Consider the following 16627-nt stretch of genomic DNA (forward strand, 5'->3'; position numbering starts at 1 on the left):
CCAGCATTTACTGGAGATTATTATACGGATGGTATCAAGAGGACAGCCCTGCAGGCAGCTCCAATCACCATGGATCAAACCTGAAGGTCATGATTAAGAGCAAGTGTAGCTCAAAACGCGTCGACCGTTATACTATCATGGTTTTTAAATTTTTCTTTTTCATGTTTTAATCTACCAATAAATGTGATGTTTGATTACTTTTGCGGTTGTTGGATTTTCCCCCAAAAATTTTTCACAGCTTCGATCACCCCCCTGAAACAGAATGTCATTGGGGGGCAGTGGTAAGTTCACTTTCCCTGCATTCAGAAAAAGGAAATTTGCAAGATACAATCATCTGGTGAAATAAAATACCCTTTTGTAACAGAAATGCATCTGGAATGGATCCACTTGTTTTGAGAATTTTTGAATGAAGGATAATATATTTTACCGGATGCTTGCCCTGTTCAACTTCCCGTTACGTGTGGTTTTACGGTGCTCCACCAGCAGGATTCGGCACCCACTGGCTTTAGGTCCTTCAGCATTCCAACTACAAGCAAGCGTGGTGAGAGCCTACCTTTTGCCTTCTCTCTGCTTTTATCACCATTGCCCTCTGACGATCTGTTTCAGGGCAGAGAAGCTGTAGGGACGACGCTGCGGTCACTTCTCTCTGCTTCTTTCACTGTGATTGATTTGGGATGTCATCAGGGGTAGTTATTAAAGAAGCTGTGGCAAGTCCACCCGGTGCGGCCCCCTAATAACATACTGTTTTGGTGGGGGTGATGGAAGCTTCAGAGAAGTGACTGCAGGGCCATCCTCTTAATTATGTCCTGTTTGAAAATCCCCAGTGAATACTGGGACTCAAATGGGGCATCACAGAAAATAATGCAGAAAAACAGATATACGGATTAGCTGTATAGGGAGAACAGTAAGGCATTTATATACAAGGCAAGTGACAAAAGTGGGTAGAGCTTAAAAGTAGATATTTATACAGGGCATGTTGTGACATTGACAACCTCTTTAAGGTAATTAAAGCTTTTTCTGTTTGGATTTGTAGCATTTTTTCTGCCATTGCTTCTTATAAATCATTACGTTGGATACGCACCATGTGTAAAAACCATTTGTGCAGCATAATAAGTAGTTGGGACTTATTAAGCAAGGATGGCCTTTATAGAATATAGGAGAGAAAATCCGAAGAGATAGCAGAAGCTTAATACCATAAAATGAATAAACTTTATTACGACATATAAGAATAAAATCAAATTAAGAGAGATACACATCCATAAACTGCCCACCAGGCCTGTATACCCAAAATAAGCACCAAATATGCATTAATCGAAACCACAGAAATATTAAAGGCAAAATACCATGTATAATGAAATTAAAGGCTAAGCCCACAGTTATTAAAGAAGTTGCATCAAGTTTTACCTTTAGAGTAAGTATCATCCAACAAGTATGAAGCAACTGCTTACATGGATACACCCATGGGTAAGTAAAATATAAGCAGTAGTGCAAAATGCCGTAGTACATCAAAACATGCTGCTTCAAAATCCTGAAATACACCAACATGGGGATGCCCAATAGATGCCTGTTATGGTGCAGCAATGTTCACTGCAAGGAGATTTAATAGGATAAAGTGAAAAAGTGCATGAATGATTGCTGAAGTCATATCAATACCCACAGAGTCTCCACTGAGGCACCAATCACAGATACCGAAAAAAAGAATCATAAAAGCACAAAAGACACAAAGTGAATAGAAAAAGGCATATGACCTGAGTAGGGCAGTGCAGTTCCCTGACGCGTGTTTCGCATGAGCTTCTTCCAAGGGGGTTGTTCTGTGACAGAACAACCAAATATTTGATGCAACTTCTTTAATAACTGTGGGCATAGCCTTTAATTTCCCTATACATGGCATTTTGCTTTTTAATATTTTTGTGTAATTTTGACTAATGCATATTTGGTGCTTATTTTGGGGATACAGGCATCGTGGGCAGTTCATGGATGTGTATCTCAATTTGATTTCATTCTAATATGTCGTAATAAAGTTTATTCATTTTATGGCATTAAGCTTCTGGTATCTCTTCGGATTCTGTTATAGTTTAGAAGTGCCGTTCTTTTTCTAGGCCCAATCTATTTTGATCTTTATAGAATGTACCCTATACATTGATTCCAGGCTGGTGGTTTGTGAGTACTGCAGATGAGCAAGGATGGGTACCTGCTACTTGCCTAGAGGCTCAAGATGGAGGACAGGAAGACTTTACTATTCAGCCCGAAGAAGGTAAAAAGAATAAAGTGTCACTTTATCCTGGCTAACACCCACTACAGAATAAGAATATGCCAATGCATGGTCCTGTAGACCAAAAACCCTGACTTTTCCAGATATAAGGAAAAGACTTTTCTCATCTAAAACCTGTTTTCTCCAAAACCTCTTTTCATGTGTGTATATATCATTGTCGGTGTCATGTTCTGTCTAATAACGTCATACTAGTCTGTGTATTATGTATATATATGTTGTATTTCTAGTAATTCCATAAAAAATCGCCCAATTACACCTTTTTACAGCAGGAAGTGGTGGTAATAGGACAGTCTGCTCCGATTCCTAAAAGTACCTAGCTGTTAAAAAGAGATATTTGGAAAAACCTGACAGCTCCTCATTTCTTGTTTTGTCACTTCCTGCTTCTCAACGTGCTCCAGCCCCATGGAGATATTGGTCCTTACCTAGGCACGTCGGCCGCCGAAGGACACTTGGGGACTTGTACACCAGTGGATGGGGACGAGGTGCAGAGAGGCTTGTTTTCTTGTCTGCGATTGCTGTCTGTGTTTGATTTTGTTGCATGAGATCCTACCGCTGGTGGTTGTATGTCTTGCATGTAAATGTTTTGCTTCCAAATTAAATGTTAATATGCATGCCAGAGGCATGATTCTTACAGTAAAGGCTATGCATTTAAGGCCACGTTCACACGTTCAGTATTTGGTCAGTATTTTACCTCAGTATGTGTAAGCCAAAACCAGGAGTGGGTGATAAATCCAGAAGTGGTGACGGGTTTCTATTAGACTTTTCCTCTTACTGTTCAGGGGTATAATACTGACCACATACTGAACGTGTGAATGTGGCCTTAAGCAACTGTATTGGATTGATGTAGCTAAAAAAAACATACTTATGCAAATACTTAAAGAGAACCTGTCAGCTTGATTTTGTTATGTGAAATAAAGATGGCGGTGATGGTGCTATAATACTTACTAAATAGAAAGAAATAGCCAGCTCACCAGAGATCAAGCGCAGAAACTCGGAGCTCCGTGCGGACCAACGTCATAGACCATAGAAGGAAAGTTCTGCTCCAGCTGCTATTAAAATCTTCTTTAATGAAAAACCATTAAAACATACAATGGTGAAGACTCTCCATATAACCACACCACAACAGAGATGACAGGCTACGCGTTTCGACCAGACGGTCTTTGTCAAAGCCATGGCTTTGACAAAGACCGTCTGGTCGAAACGCGTAGCCTGTCATCTCTGTTGTGGTGTGGTTATATGGAGAGTCTTCACCATTGTATGTTTTAATGGTTTTTCATTAAAGAAGATTTTAATAGCAGCTGGAGCAGAACTTTCCTTCTATGTAATACTTACTACATTGATACTTTTCATTAAGAAATCTGCTTGTGGTTCTTCTTTTGTCACCATTTGAAGCTTTGTGCTAAGCAGATGTTGGTGTACAGGGGCTCGACTGTGCACTGGGTCTTCTCCTCCCTGTCTGTGACCCCTGCCTGCCTCCTCTGTATGAAATCTCAGCAGTGACCTGTCATTCATAGACCGTTGTAATGTGGAGGGCTGGGGGATCAAACAGGTAGGATAAGACTCCATGCACGTTCCCGCCCCTGTGCACCAAAATCGAATTACCGTAGTAGTAAGTTTCAAATGCTGAATAAAGGAGATCAGCAAAGCGTATTTCTTCACCAAAGGAATCTACAGCTCTGACAGAAATGAAGAGACCACCACATCAAAACCCTGTCATGGGCAGCTCATCTCCAGACCTGAACCCCATTGAAAACCTCTGGAATGTAATCAAGAGGATGATGGATAGTCACAAGCCATCAAACAAAGAAGAACTGCCTAAATTTTTGCGCCAGAAGCAGTGTGAAAGACTGGTGGAAAGCATGCCAAGAAGTATGAAAGCTGTTTTTAAAAATCTTGGTTATTCCACAAAATATTGATTTCTGAACTCTTCCTGAGTTAAAACATTAGTATTGTTGTTTCTAAATGATTATGAACTTGTTTTCTTTGCATTATTTGAGGTCAGAAAGCACTGGGCTTTTAAAAAAAATTTGACCATTTTTCTCTGTCAGAAAAACAACAACATTTATTGCTTGGAGATTCGGAGACATGTTGTCAGAAGTTTATAGACTAAAAGAACAATTTACATTTTACTCAAAAATATACCTATAAAGAGAAAATCAGACAAACTGAACATTTGGAAGTGGTCTCTTAATTTTTGCCAGAGCTGTATATAATCAGTATTACAGCACCATTACAGCCATATCTTTACATTACAAAATCATGCTGACATGTGACCTTCAAACAAATACTTTAAGAGTAACCGTTGTGTTAACTTTTATTTCGTAAGTAAGTACACTTGAAAATGAGAACCTTTGTAATATATCTTATCAGAGAAATCTGCTTCTTCCCCTCTCAATTGGTGGGTAAAATCTGTTTTCAGGAAGACATGTTTCCCCATTACTGAGAAAGGAGGTGATAGTGGGGGTTTATAAGATTATATGGAGAAGAGCGCGGGGTGAGCTAGAAGCAAACACAGATCTCCTGCTGCAAGTTCTCCTGAAACAAGTTACAGTTCTCCATAGATCTTTATGAGCACCAATTATCATCTCCTGTCTGATTAATTGGAAAGACTCTTTTCACTGAATACAGATTTTACCTGTGAATTGAGAGTTTGGAGAATGAAAGATCTGTTCAGGAGGAGAAATTAGCAGATTTCTCTTTCCTGTAAACCAATATTTTACAAAGTTTCTCATTTTCACGTGTACTACTGATTTCTGGAAAAAAGAAAATTAAAGTAATGGTTACTGTTTAAGTAAATACATATGTATCGTAGGATATGTCACCTCATCCATGTACTACAGTATATGTATTCATCCATACTATTGGAATACAGCATTACCTTTCAGCATACACCATGGTGACTGAGAAGTCCAACATCATCCTTTTTTAGATTCTAGACTACAATTACATTGGATCTGTTCATGAGGCCCCAAATATGCTATTTGAAAGCCAATGAAACCCATATCAAACCTGCAGATTTGACTTTGCAGCTTGTCCATTGCATTTTTAGCCTGTCTTTACATTTGCTTTTATGCTATCTGTAAATTATTTTTCGCCTTTAATGATTTCTTATGACCTATTCCATTCAGGTTCCTCACTGCACCAGATATAGGCCATGACACCACGAGACTGACAGTAGACAGTAAAAGGCTTTTTCACATGTTTGCATTTTTGCTGCATTTTATTTTTGCAAATTAAAAGCTGCTTTTTTTTAACATTACCACCAAAAGCTACGAGATTTCCGAAATCTGTATTTTTTTAAAATCTGCAGCTTGTCACTTTTTTCAGCGTTTCTTCAGCTTTTTTGTAGCATTCTTTCACCCACAGGAAAGCAATGAGAGTGCAACGTGTGAACATAGCCTTAGGGTATAAACACCCCTGTCTGTGTTTTGGATCCAATTTTGTAAATATCCTTTAATAGTATTTTATGCTACAGAAATGAAAATTCAGACCTCTACGGATCTAGTGCCTAATATTTTCCACTGTAGTCACAAGAATCATTCCTTTTTGTGAGGACATAAATAAGCTCAAGATTACTAAATGCAGGAAGCAACGTTAAAGAATATTGAATCAAGCCATGGTTTAAGTGTGCTAATAATTATATTTCTTCACTTTTTTTTTGTATGAACAGAAGAGAAATACAGTGTTATCTATCCTTACACTGCACGAGATCAAGACGAAATCACTCTGGATAAAGGTGCCATCGTAGAAGTCATTCAAAAGAATCTTGAGGGATGGTGGAAAATTAGGTAAGTATATTAAAGTACATTGTACAGCTGTTCATAAAATATTGGAGCACAAAAACAGAGATCCCTGTGTCCCTTGTACCGAATAATACTTATCGGGTCTCGTACATCAAAACTGACCTACAGTAAAACTTCTTTTGCTGCCCAATGCAACATAGTCAGATCTCCCCTGTCATTTTACCACATGAGTGTAAAGGCCCCGTCACACATAGCGACTCACCAGCGATCCCGACAACGATATCAACGTGTCAGGATCGCTGGTGAGCTGTCAAACAGACCGCTTCACCAGTGACGCAGAGTCCGCGACGTCGCTGTGTACCTGAGTTACCAGCGCGCTGATGCAGGGAGCTGGTAACTAAGGTACACATCGGGTATCTAAGGGACGTGCGTCACTTAGAAACCCGATGTGTACCTTAGTTACCAGCTCCCTGCATCAGCGCGCTGGTAACTAAGGTACACATCGGGTATCTAAGGGACGTGCGTCACTTAGAAACCCGATGTGTACCTTAGTTACCAGCTCCCTGCATCAGCGCGCTGGTAACTAAGGTACACATCGGGTATCTAAGGGACGCACGTCCCTTAGATACCCGATGTGTACCTTAGTTACCAGCTGATCACTGTTCTCCCGCCTGTCACACGCAGCGATGCGTGATGGCCAGCGGGAGACCAGCGATCAAAGAAATGTCCAGGGCTTTCCAAGAGCGATCAGCGATACCGGCAGGGGGGCCGGTCGCTGTTTGCTGCCACACACAGCGATCTCGCTGGTGAGATCGCTGTTGTGTCACAAAACTTGTGACTCAGCAGCGATTTCGCTAGCGAGATCGCTATGTGTGACGGGACCCTAAGGTATAAACAAGGGCCATTAGATCCTTCCTCGTTAGTAGAGGGCTACTCTTTGTGGGGGGTAAGAGTGCTATGTCCAACATGCCGTCTGACCCCACAAAGAATTGTGATAGTGGAGGCCTGTGTATGCACAGGCTCATCCTAAAAAAATCACTGCTGGTCATCTTCCATATCTTCCACTTACAGCAAAGAGTAGTATACATAATGTGTTATGGAAGTGGCCAAAGGAAAAAAAAGTATGGCCAACCAGATGTTCGGATACCTGTTATTGTTGTAGACCTCCAAGAGAGGATTATGAGACGCCCCCAGGGAAATTGACCTAAAAATGGTCACAGCAGTGGCCAATCAGCTGAACAACATGATGACAATTTGACATACTGGATGTCATTTAATGTGGCAATAACTCTTGAATGTGATGGTTGGGTTTCAGCCTCCCTTACCTCGGCCATGTCTCTGAGCACTGTTGACTATTTGCAACAAAATTTTTCATGGTTCTGTGATCACGCTTCAATAACTTTGCAATCTCAAGAGTCAGATAAAAAATGTTTTGTTTTTTTTTCCGGCCATTTTGCTTGAGGAAAAGAGGCTGCCTAGTAATTCTGCATACCTTGATAAAGGGTGTCATGTCCTTAGGCCTCTCCCACCCTATTACAAATACTGATCTGCTTCATCCAATAAACATTCAAGTTTATACAACGCGGAGTTGGAAATATGCCTAGAAATGATGATATGCTTACTTACAGTGTATGTCTCATTGTCAGGGCTGTTCAAGAAATGACTTCTGGGAGAAACTGCAGCCCAGAAAGCTGCTCAGAATTAAATACCATGTTGTGTGTTTTATAGTAGCCTTCTCTGATTGCAGATGCCTAGAAAATGCTCAGATTGATTATCGAGAAGCAGTGACGGAGGAATTGTGGTATAAGGAAACCGCCCTATTGTCCCAGATATTTGCCCCCCCATAGATAAGTGTGGACAGACATGACTGGCAATAATTTATTCCCCTCTTTTTATTTAAATAAATCCATGTTTGATTAATCAGATCAGGCAAGTTCATTGTGAGTGTGGGAGAGATCACGTCAGAGATCACGTGAGAGAACGCGCAAAGACACAATGTAATTTTTCATGTTTGTCTGTAATTTTTTATTTTTATCTTTTCATTTTAAAGTCTCTTAGTTACCATAGAAGGCTTGAGGAAAGGCCACTATAGTTCCCTTGCATGATTCACAGTAGAAACCTTTTAGAGGGCTTGACAATATCATGTTTAATACTAGATACATTTGTTGAGTTGAATGACAAATAGACATCATTAATTGTTTGTCTTGCTACAGATATAAAGGAACAGAGGGCTGGGCCCCCGCATCCTATTTGAAGAAAATGAGCGGAGATTTACTCTCTCAAAAGCTGGCATCAGGATCCAGTGCCAATTCCAGTGCTCTGGATTTGGATGGGATCTCTAGGCAGCAGAACTATTCTGGTCGGGATAGAGAGACTCCAAGTCGCCAGCTTCCATTCACAGATTTTAAAAGAAGTAAGAATCTGTAATAATATAAAGATTCAATTAAACTTTTCCCTTTTTTGTCTTCAAATTGTGGTCTACTTAGTAGTAAAGTAGTAAGGAGATAAATATGCATTATAGTCAGAATATTGCCAAGAAAATTGACTTAATCAAAACGCACGTCAGGGTCTCAGAGGTAGGTAGATGTGGTGACACATTCTATTATATTTTAGGGTATGTCTGACTATAATAATAATAATAAGGCCGGGATCACACATGTGAGGAATACGGCCGAGTCTCGCATTTTAATACCCGTCACTGCCGCCGGCACTCAGGAGCAGGGCGTGCAGCTCCATGTATTGCTATGCGGCCCCACGCTCCGATCCGAGTGCCGGGTATTAACATGCAAGACTCGGCCGTATTCCTCGCATGTGTGATCCCGGCCTTAGAAATAAAATTGTTATTATTATTATTATAGTCAGACATACGCTAAAATAAAATAGAATGTGTCACCACATCTACCTGCCTCTGAGACCCTGACGTGCGTTTTGATTAAGTCAGTTTTCTTGGCAATATTCTGCCATCTACGCCTACTCTTTTTATTGCATTTATATCTTCATTATTTTGTGTCTCTCATCAACCTCCCCTTGCTTTCATTGCTGCTTGATTTTGCTTTTTACTTTTTTGTGTAGTTGTATACTTCACTTATTGTTTAGGTACATTTGTTAGATTATTATTTATGGAGTAACACTTATTTGATATTTTTGGCTTACTCTGTGTGCGGTCATTTATATTGGAATTACGTTTTGGATTATAAGCTGCTTTCAATCTTTCAAACCAGTTTGCCTAAAAGAAAAAAGCGATCATGCATCTAACATCGCTTCCAGATCAGTCAGTATGGTTAATCGATATCTGTATTCTAGTTGTTATATTGAAAATTAGAACAGTCAACAAAAGGTCCTAGTGGGAAAATCGGTCCATGCAATCTTGAAGAAGGGGAAGGATCCTGGATATGAGCATGCCATTCCTTCTGAATCAAGATACCATTTGACGCGTACCCATTATCCATCCTTATTAAATGCATGAATTACCTGTAGTTGTCTTCTTTTTAGTTTCTTTTATATACGTGTAGACATTAGAGTAATTGTGGGATGGATTTTCTGACCAATGCAAATCTAAATTTACTGTAGATGACTGTCCTAGTTTGTTTTTATAGGATGAGAACTACGTGTGGCTATTTAGTTTAAGGGATAAAGGATCTTGTGTACTGAAAGAGAATTTTTGGAATTGTCAAATGCCTTTTGTGTGCTCCCCTGTAGAGGCTTCAGAAATGTAGTTAACATAAAACTGTAATGTGTCCTGTAGTATACATTTTAACATCAGCTTTTTCTTCCAACAGAATCCCCCATAATGAGACAGAGACCACCACCCCGACGGGACCTTACCATCGTAAGTTTTTGTTTGTCTGTAAAATGACCAGTCTTAACTTACTACATAATCAAATTTTTTTTTTCTATTTTCTATTAACCCATTGTCTACTCTCAAACACCAACAAAATGTTTTTAGATATTTCAGATATTCTTTTACATATTATATGTAGGTCCTTTTAATTCTGTGCAGATCAGTGACTTTCTATAAAATCTGTACTTCACTCCACGAGTGCTTTTAGGCAGGACATGTGGGGTTCTGCCTCTTGACCTACGCACTTCTAAACACACTTCTAAGGATATGTGCAAATACTAAGTATTTGCAGGAGAAAAATTTGCTGTAAATGCTGGAGTGTAGGTGTTAAAACGTTGCTTAAAATATACACATTTTTGCCTTTCGTGTCAGTTTTTGATGGTTTTTTTTCCCTCATTCATTTAAATAGGTGAAAAACATTTAAAAAATGCTAAAAGAATTGACATACTGCATCAGAAATGGCTTCAAATCTGCAAGGGAAAAATAAGCAGCACGTGCATGAGATTTCAGAAATCGAATTCACTTTGCTGGTACAGTAAAAAGCTGATTTTTTTTTTTTGCAGAAAAAATGCGTGTACAAATACTGACAGTGCTTCCCCCTCCAGTTCCAGTGATCATGTGATCATTGAGTGCAAGAAGGAGCAGTTTCTGCTGGATGATAGGATATTTTGATTAGTTCTGCTATGCAGCCAGGAGGCTGAATTCCTTTCTTAGAGCTCATACCCAGCTGTCTGCTTTCCCTCTGCTGGTTAATAAAATATCAGGGGAAGCCACGCCATTTATTGATTAATTACTTAAATACATATAAAGTAATCTACACAAGCACTGTACTAATTAGATATCTCACTGGCATCTTTATATCTATCTGTTCTAGGTGTATGTATCTATTCTATCTATTCTATTTTGTCAGGTCACACTGTGATTTTACTGTATGCAGCTGCTAAAATGTCGGGTTTTCAAGGACATGGGTTTGTTAAAATCGGACGGCACTCGCGTAGTCCGAGTGCCGTGCAATTTTTTTTTCTCTCACCCATTGATTTGCATTGGTGAGTCTCGTCCGAGATATGAGGGCAATCGCAACATGCTGCTGTTTTTTTCTCAGTCTGATTTTAGCTCAGAGAAAAAATCGCTGATGAGCAGAGAATCATAGGGTAACATTGGTCAGTGTACAATCCAATTTTTTTTATCAGATTGCACGCGTCTGTTTTGCTCACAGATGAGTATGAGCCCTAACTGGGAAATCAGATTTAGCAAAAAAAAAAAAAGTATTTAAATGTTGAAATGCCCCCTCAAATGTCTCTTGTGACCTATATAGGGGGCACAATGTGTGAAATAAATTAATAGAAAATAATTAAAGAGAAGGAAAAAAATAAACAAATAAAGAAAAGCCATGGCCAATCCTAATTACTGTTTGTTACTAGTTCTGCCCTGTCCAAAAAAACCCTACCAACTGTTATGGAAAGGGTAACACATTTTAGGATGTATTTTGGTGGTCCTGTCTGATCATCATACAACTGAAAAAGTCTGTAAAACTGATACGTATCTTGTTATCTTGCAAATCCATATCAGCCAGTATTGTTAGAAAAAATAAATTAAAAAAGAGTATGAAAATAACGTTAAGCCCTAAGGTTCAAAAATTATTTGAATGTCTGTATGGGTAAAAACATTATAGGTCTGTATACTACACTAACAAAAACCCGAAACTCTTCTGATCAGGATGGTAAATGGCCTGGTCTTGAACTGGTTAAAGGTGGTTAAATATGTTAGCAGTTTTAGGCCAAATTCACAAGGAAAAAAACAAAACTGGTTGCTTTCCATTTGCCTATTTTTACAATACTTGTGTCATGTATTTTTTTTTTTGCTTTTGTTTAAAAAAAAGAACAGAAGTCCCAAGAGCTTTCCAATGCAGCTACCAGCAACTCCAAAAAAAAGGGAAAATGTCACCTTAATGTCAAAATCTCATTACCTGTTAATTGAATTATTTTTACAAGAATGTTTATTACACAATAATGTGTTAAAATGAGGAGTCCCCAGTATCAGATTATTATTTTTTTCTCAAGTGTATATAGTACATTCATATGCTAATTGTATTATCTTTACTATGGTTTCTTTTGCATGGTTTTGTTTTCTTCTGATGGAAATACTTCAGCCACGGGGACTAAATCTCCCTAAACCTCCTACTCCTCCACACGTTGAAGAAGAGTATTACACCATTGCAGACTTCCAGACCACCATTCATGATGGCATCAGTTTCCAGGCAGGACTAAAAGTTGAGGTAAGAGTTATAGATTTTTTTCCCAAATTTTCTTTTTATTACGTTTACAATATAGAGATAACAAAGTACTTTCAGTAGCCTAAAAGATAACCCATTCTAAAGGTATATAAAGTCTGCATGCATTCATGTGCCAACATATTACAGAACAGAACAAAATAAAAGAGATAATAGGTAGATGTTAGTATGACCAGATTCTGCAATATTCACTGTGAGTCAAGAATATTTCCTAAAGGTAGGGTAAATAGTCTGCTATGTGAAAACAATGGCACTAAAGGTACTGTCACACTTAGCGATGTACCAGCGATCCCGACCAGTGATATGACGCGGTCAGGATCGCTGGTGCATCGCTAAGTGGTCGCTAGTGAGCTGCCACACAGGCAGATCTCACCAGCGACATCGCTGGGGACGGGGGTCGCTACTTACCTGTAACACCAGGCGATCCTGCGTCCTCCCGCCCGGCTCCACGCGTCGCTCGTCATCACAGCAAGAAGCGCCGCAGGAAGCTCCCGACGAGAAACGGTCCAGCTTGTTCTCACGCGATCAGCGATCACCAGTGGGGGAGCGGGTTGTAGGTAAGTAGCACACATAGCGATATCGCTAGCAATATCGCTATAACGTCACAAGTTATAGCGATATTGCTAGCGATATCTCTTAGTGTGACAGTACCTTAAATCTTAGGTATGTAAAAGAGCCGGGAGAATGAGGGAAGGGATACTGAGGAGGTAGGGGTATGGAAATAATGATAATGAATGCCAAGACAGCATGGAGGATCAGACCTTGTAGTTGGCCTTGGCATCCAAAAACCTGTCATACTCTAGGGAGCAAGTAAACTGAATCTAGTAGACCCATGCTTTGTCAACTGTAGATATTTTTTATTTTGATTCCATGAGGTAAGGATTTCTGTTTTATGGATCTGATTGATAGTCGATGAATCTCATCGATACATGCATATTGTTGAATAGTAGTTGGAGAAGTTGGGGATTTTCATAGTGGAAGATGCGCCATAGCCGTGTTCAGTAAATCATTATTATAGAGAAGAAACAGGGCAGAGTTTGTGGGTCACAGTAGGAACTCTGCACCATCTGGTCAATAGTTTAGAATTGGTTTCCTGCCACTTAGAGTAGATCATGATTTTATGTACAAAAGTCAATAGTCTTCACTTCTACTCCATTGTCCAAGTGTTCTACAGATCTTTTTTCCATTTCTTGACTATTGATGTTGATCAATTTTCCAGAGGGCTGGTGTGTCTACTATATATAGTGGAAAAAAACACATTCTAACACATTCATATCCCTCTTTCTGGAGGCCCAAAACCTTTTTGAGACACTGGTGCCTCAAAGAATCCCTTCCCACAAAATGCTGAGGCAGAGTTTTCCCACTTCTATCAATAAAGACTCCATTGTAAACGCTTTGTATTTTTAACCACTTTTCTGCCATCAGGCGATATAGTGTCCATGTGACCCGGCACAATTTGACCATGGACAGTATAGTATGTCATAGCGATCAGCCGCGCACACGCGTGGTGTGCGGCCGATCACGGCCGGGGGTCAGCTGATTTTCACAGCTGACACCCGCACTAAGTCCCTGGAGCGGTCACAGACCGCTCCCGACACTTTATCTCCCCAGAATACTGCGATCAAACATCATCGCAGCATTCCGGGAGCAGGCAGAGGGCTGACAGCCCCTCTGCCATTGGATTGAAGACCCTGCGGCGTGACGCTGGCTCCCGATCGCTGCCATGGGAACCCAATGTCGTCATGATGACATCCGGGTCATCAGAGCTAAGGAATTTCCTGTAATGGCGCAGTAGTGCATGTCAGGAAGTCTCTCAGGTCAGTGTTGGCACTGAGTGCAGCGCTGAGAGCTTCTATAGCATTCAGATGCAGCTTCATCTGCATGCTATAGAAGCGATCAACCTGCAAAAAATGATTGTCCCATAGTGGGACAAAGTGTAAAACTTAGAATGAAGTAAAAAAAATAATTTAAATAATTGTAAAAATATATTTTTTTTAAAAATAATAAATAAAAAAAATCAATATTTATTCTATCATTAAATAAATATTTGAATGAAAAAAAAATCTAAACAATAAAAGTACACACATAACACCATTACAACAAGTACCACTAGTTAACCCCTTTAGTGAACACCATAAAAAAGGCAAAAAACAATGCTTCAGCGAAAAAATAAAGTCATAGCTGTCAGAATAAAGCGATGCAAAAATAATAATTTTTTCTATAAAATAGTTTTTATTATATAAAAGCGCCAAAACATAAAAATTGATATAAATGAGGTATCGCTGTAATCGTACTAACCCGAAGAATAAAACTGCCCTATCAACTTTACCACACACGAACGGTATAACCCCCCCCCTAAAAGAAATTCATGAATTGCTGGTTTGTGCTCATTCTGTCTCCCAAAAATTGGAATAGAAAGTGATTAAAAAATGTCACGTGCCCGAAAATTATACCAATAAAAATGTCAGCTCGTTCCACAAAGAACAAGACCTCACATGACTCTGTGGGCCAAAATTTGGAAAAATTATAGCTCTCAAAATGTAGTGATGCAAAAACTATTTTTTGCAATAAAAAGAGTCTTTTAGCGTGTGACAGCAGCCAAACATAAAAACCCGCTATAACGCCTCTTTCACACATCCTGATATTTCCAGTACTGGAGATGTCGGTGTCCGTGTGTGTAATACTTGCGGCACACGTGTGGCATGTGTGTGCCGCATCAGTACCACACGGATGGGCGCCAGGGAAGAAGTTTCAGTAAGCGCTGTTCCCCGGCGCCGGGTGCTGGACACTGTCTCGGTGATCGGCGCGAGCATGGGAGAATGATGAGTTATTTTTAACCCCTTAACAACCGCCGATACGCCTTTTAACGGTGGCAGGTAAGGGTACTTAAACCACAGCTCCGCTTTTTAACGGCATTGAGGTTTAAGATTATAGCACCCACCAGCGTCGGAATTTCTCCGGGGTCTCAGCTGGCGAGGGTAGCCGAGACCCCAGAGAACATGATTCGGGTCAGTTTTTACCGACCCCGATGATGCAATTGCCGTTATTAACCGCAAAAAAAAGTCTGATTTTCCATTTAATTTCTCTCTCCTCTGATGTGATCGCACATCACAGGAGAGAGAAATAGGGTTCCCCGGTACCTCGGTTGTCCCTGCAGGTCCCCCACTGAAGTCCCCCAGGCCGCCGGCTTCTTCTTTCGGGAGAAAATGGCGGGTGCATGCGCAGTGCACCCGCCGAGATCTGCCGGCCGGCACCCAGCAACAGTAGGAGATTTTTACCCTATTGGTTCATTTTGATCACTGTGATAGACCCTATCACAGTGATCAAAATAAAAATAAAAAACAGTAAATCAAACCACTCTTTTCACCCCCTTAGTTAGGGAAAAATAATAAAATAAAAAAAATGTATTTATTTCCATTTTCCCATTAGGGTTAGATTTGGTCTAAAGTGAGTTGGGCTAATGCTAGGGTTAGTGCTAAAGTTAGGGTTGGGGCTAAAGTTAGGGTTGGGGCTAGAGTTGGGGTTAGGGTTTGGATTACAGTTACGGTTGGGATTAGGGTTAGAGGTGTGTTAGGATTAGGTTTGTGGTTAGGGTTATGGTTAGGGTTGGGATTAGGGGTGTGTTGGGGTTAGGGTTTGAGTTAGAATTGTGGGGTTTCCACTGTTTAGGCACATCAGGGGCTCTTCAAACGCAACATGGCATCCGATCTTAATTCCAGCCAATTCTGCCTTGAAAAAGTCAAACGGTGCTCCTTCCCTTCCAAACTCTGCTGTGCGTCCAAACAGGGATTTACCCCCACATATGGGGTATCAGCATACTCAGGACAAATTGCACAACTTTTGGGGTCCAATTTCTCCTGTTACCCTTGGGAAAATAAAAATTTGGGGGCGAAAAGATAATTGTTGTAAATAAAGTAGGATTTTTTATTTTTACGGCTCTACGTTATAAACTTCTGTGAAACACGTGGGGGTTCAAAGTGCTCACCACACATCTAGATAAGTTACTTAGGGCAGGGTTCCCCAACTCCGGTCCTCAAGGCCCACCAACAGGTCGTGTTTTCAGGATTTCCCTTGTATTGGACTTATCACCTGGGCCATACTAAGGAAATCCTGAAAACATGACCTGTTGGTGGGCCTTGAGGACCGGAGTTGGGGAACCCTGACTTAGGGGGTCTACTTTCCAAAATGGGGTCATTTGTGGGGGGTTTCCACTGTCTAGGCCCATCAGGGGCTCTCCAAACGCAACACGGCGTCCGATCTCAATTCCAGCCAATTTTGCATCGAAAAGTCAAACGGCGCTCCTTCCCCTCCGAACTCTGCCATGCGCCCAAACAGTGGTTTACCTGCATTTATGTGGTATCAGCGTACTGAGAACAAATTGTACAACAACTTTTGGGGTCCAATTTCTCCTGTTACCCTTGGTAAAATTAAAAAAAATGGATCCGAAGTAAATTTTTGTGAAAAAAAAGTTAAATGTTCAT

The 16627-nt window shown here is 40.3% G+C and overlaps 1 protein-coding gene across 2 annotated transcripts in view; it reads left to right on the plus strand.

Moving 5' to 3' along the window:
- The window catches only part of SH3PXD2B (SH3 and PX domains 2B), a 318808-nt gene that overhangs the window by 297412 nt on the left and 4769 nt on the right, over positions 1-16627 (plus strand). The window contains exons 8-13 of one of the 2 annotated variants that reach the window (XM_073575221.1): positions 2150-2254; positions 2671-2754; positions 5943-6060; positions 8229-8428; positions 9795-9844; positions 12006-12131. In XM_073575221.1, coding sequence (XP_073431322.1) covers positions 2150-2254; positions 2671-2754; positions 5943-6060; positions 8229-8428; positions 9795-9844; positions 12006-12131 — 683 coding nt within the window. The remainder of the gene's footprint in view (positions 1-2149; positions 2255-2670; positions 2755-5942; positions 6061-8228; positions 8429-9794; positions 9845-12005; positions 12132-16627) is intronic. The other variant, XM_073575222.1, reaches the window with a different exon arrangement.

Source organism: Dendrobates tinctorius, unplaced genomic scaffold (assembly GCF_039654945.1).
Source record: "Dendrobates tinctorius isolate UK_male_01 unplaced genomic scaffold, ASM3965494v1 ptg000043l, whole genome shotgun sequence".
NCBI lineage: Eukaryota > Metazoa > Chordata > Amphibia > Anura > Dendrobatidae > Dendrobates > Dendrobates tinctorius.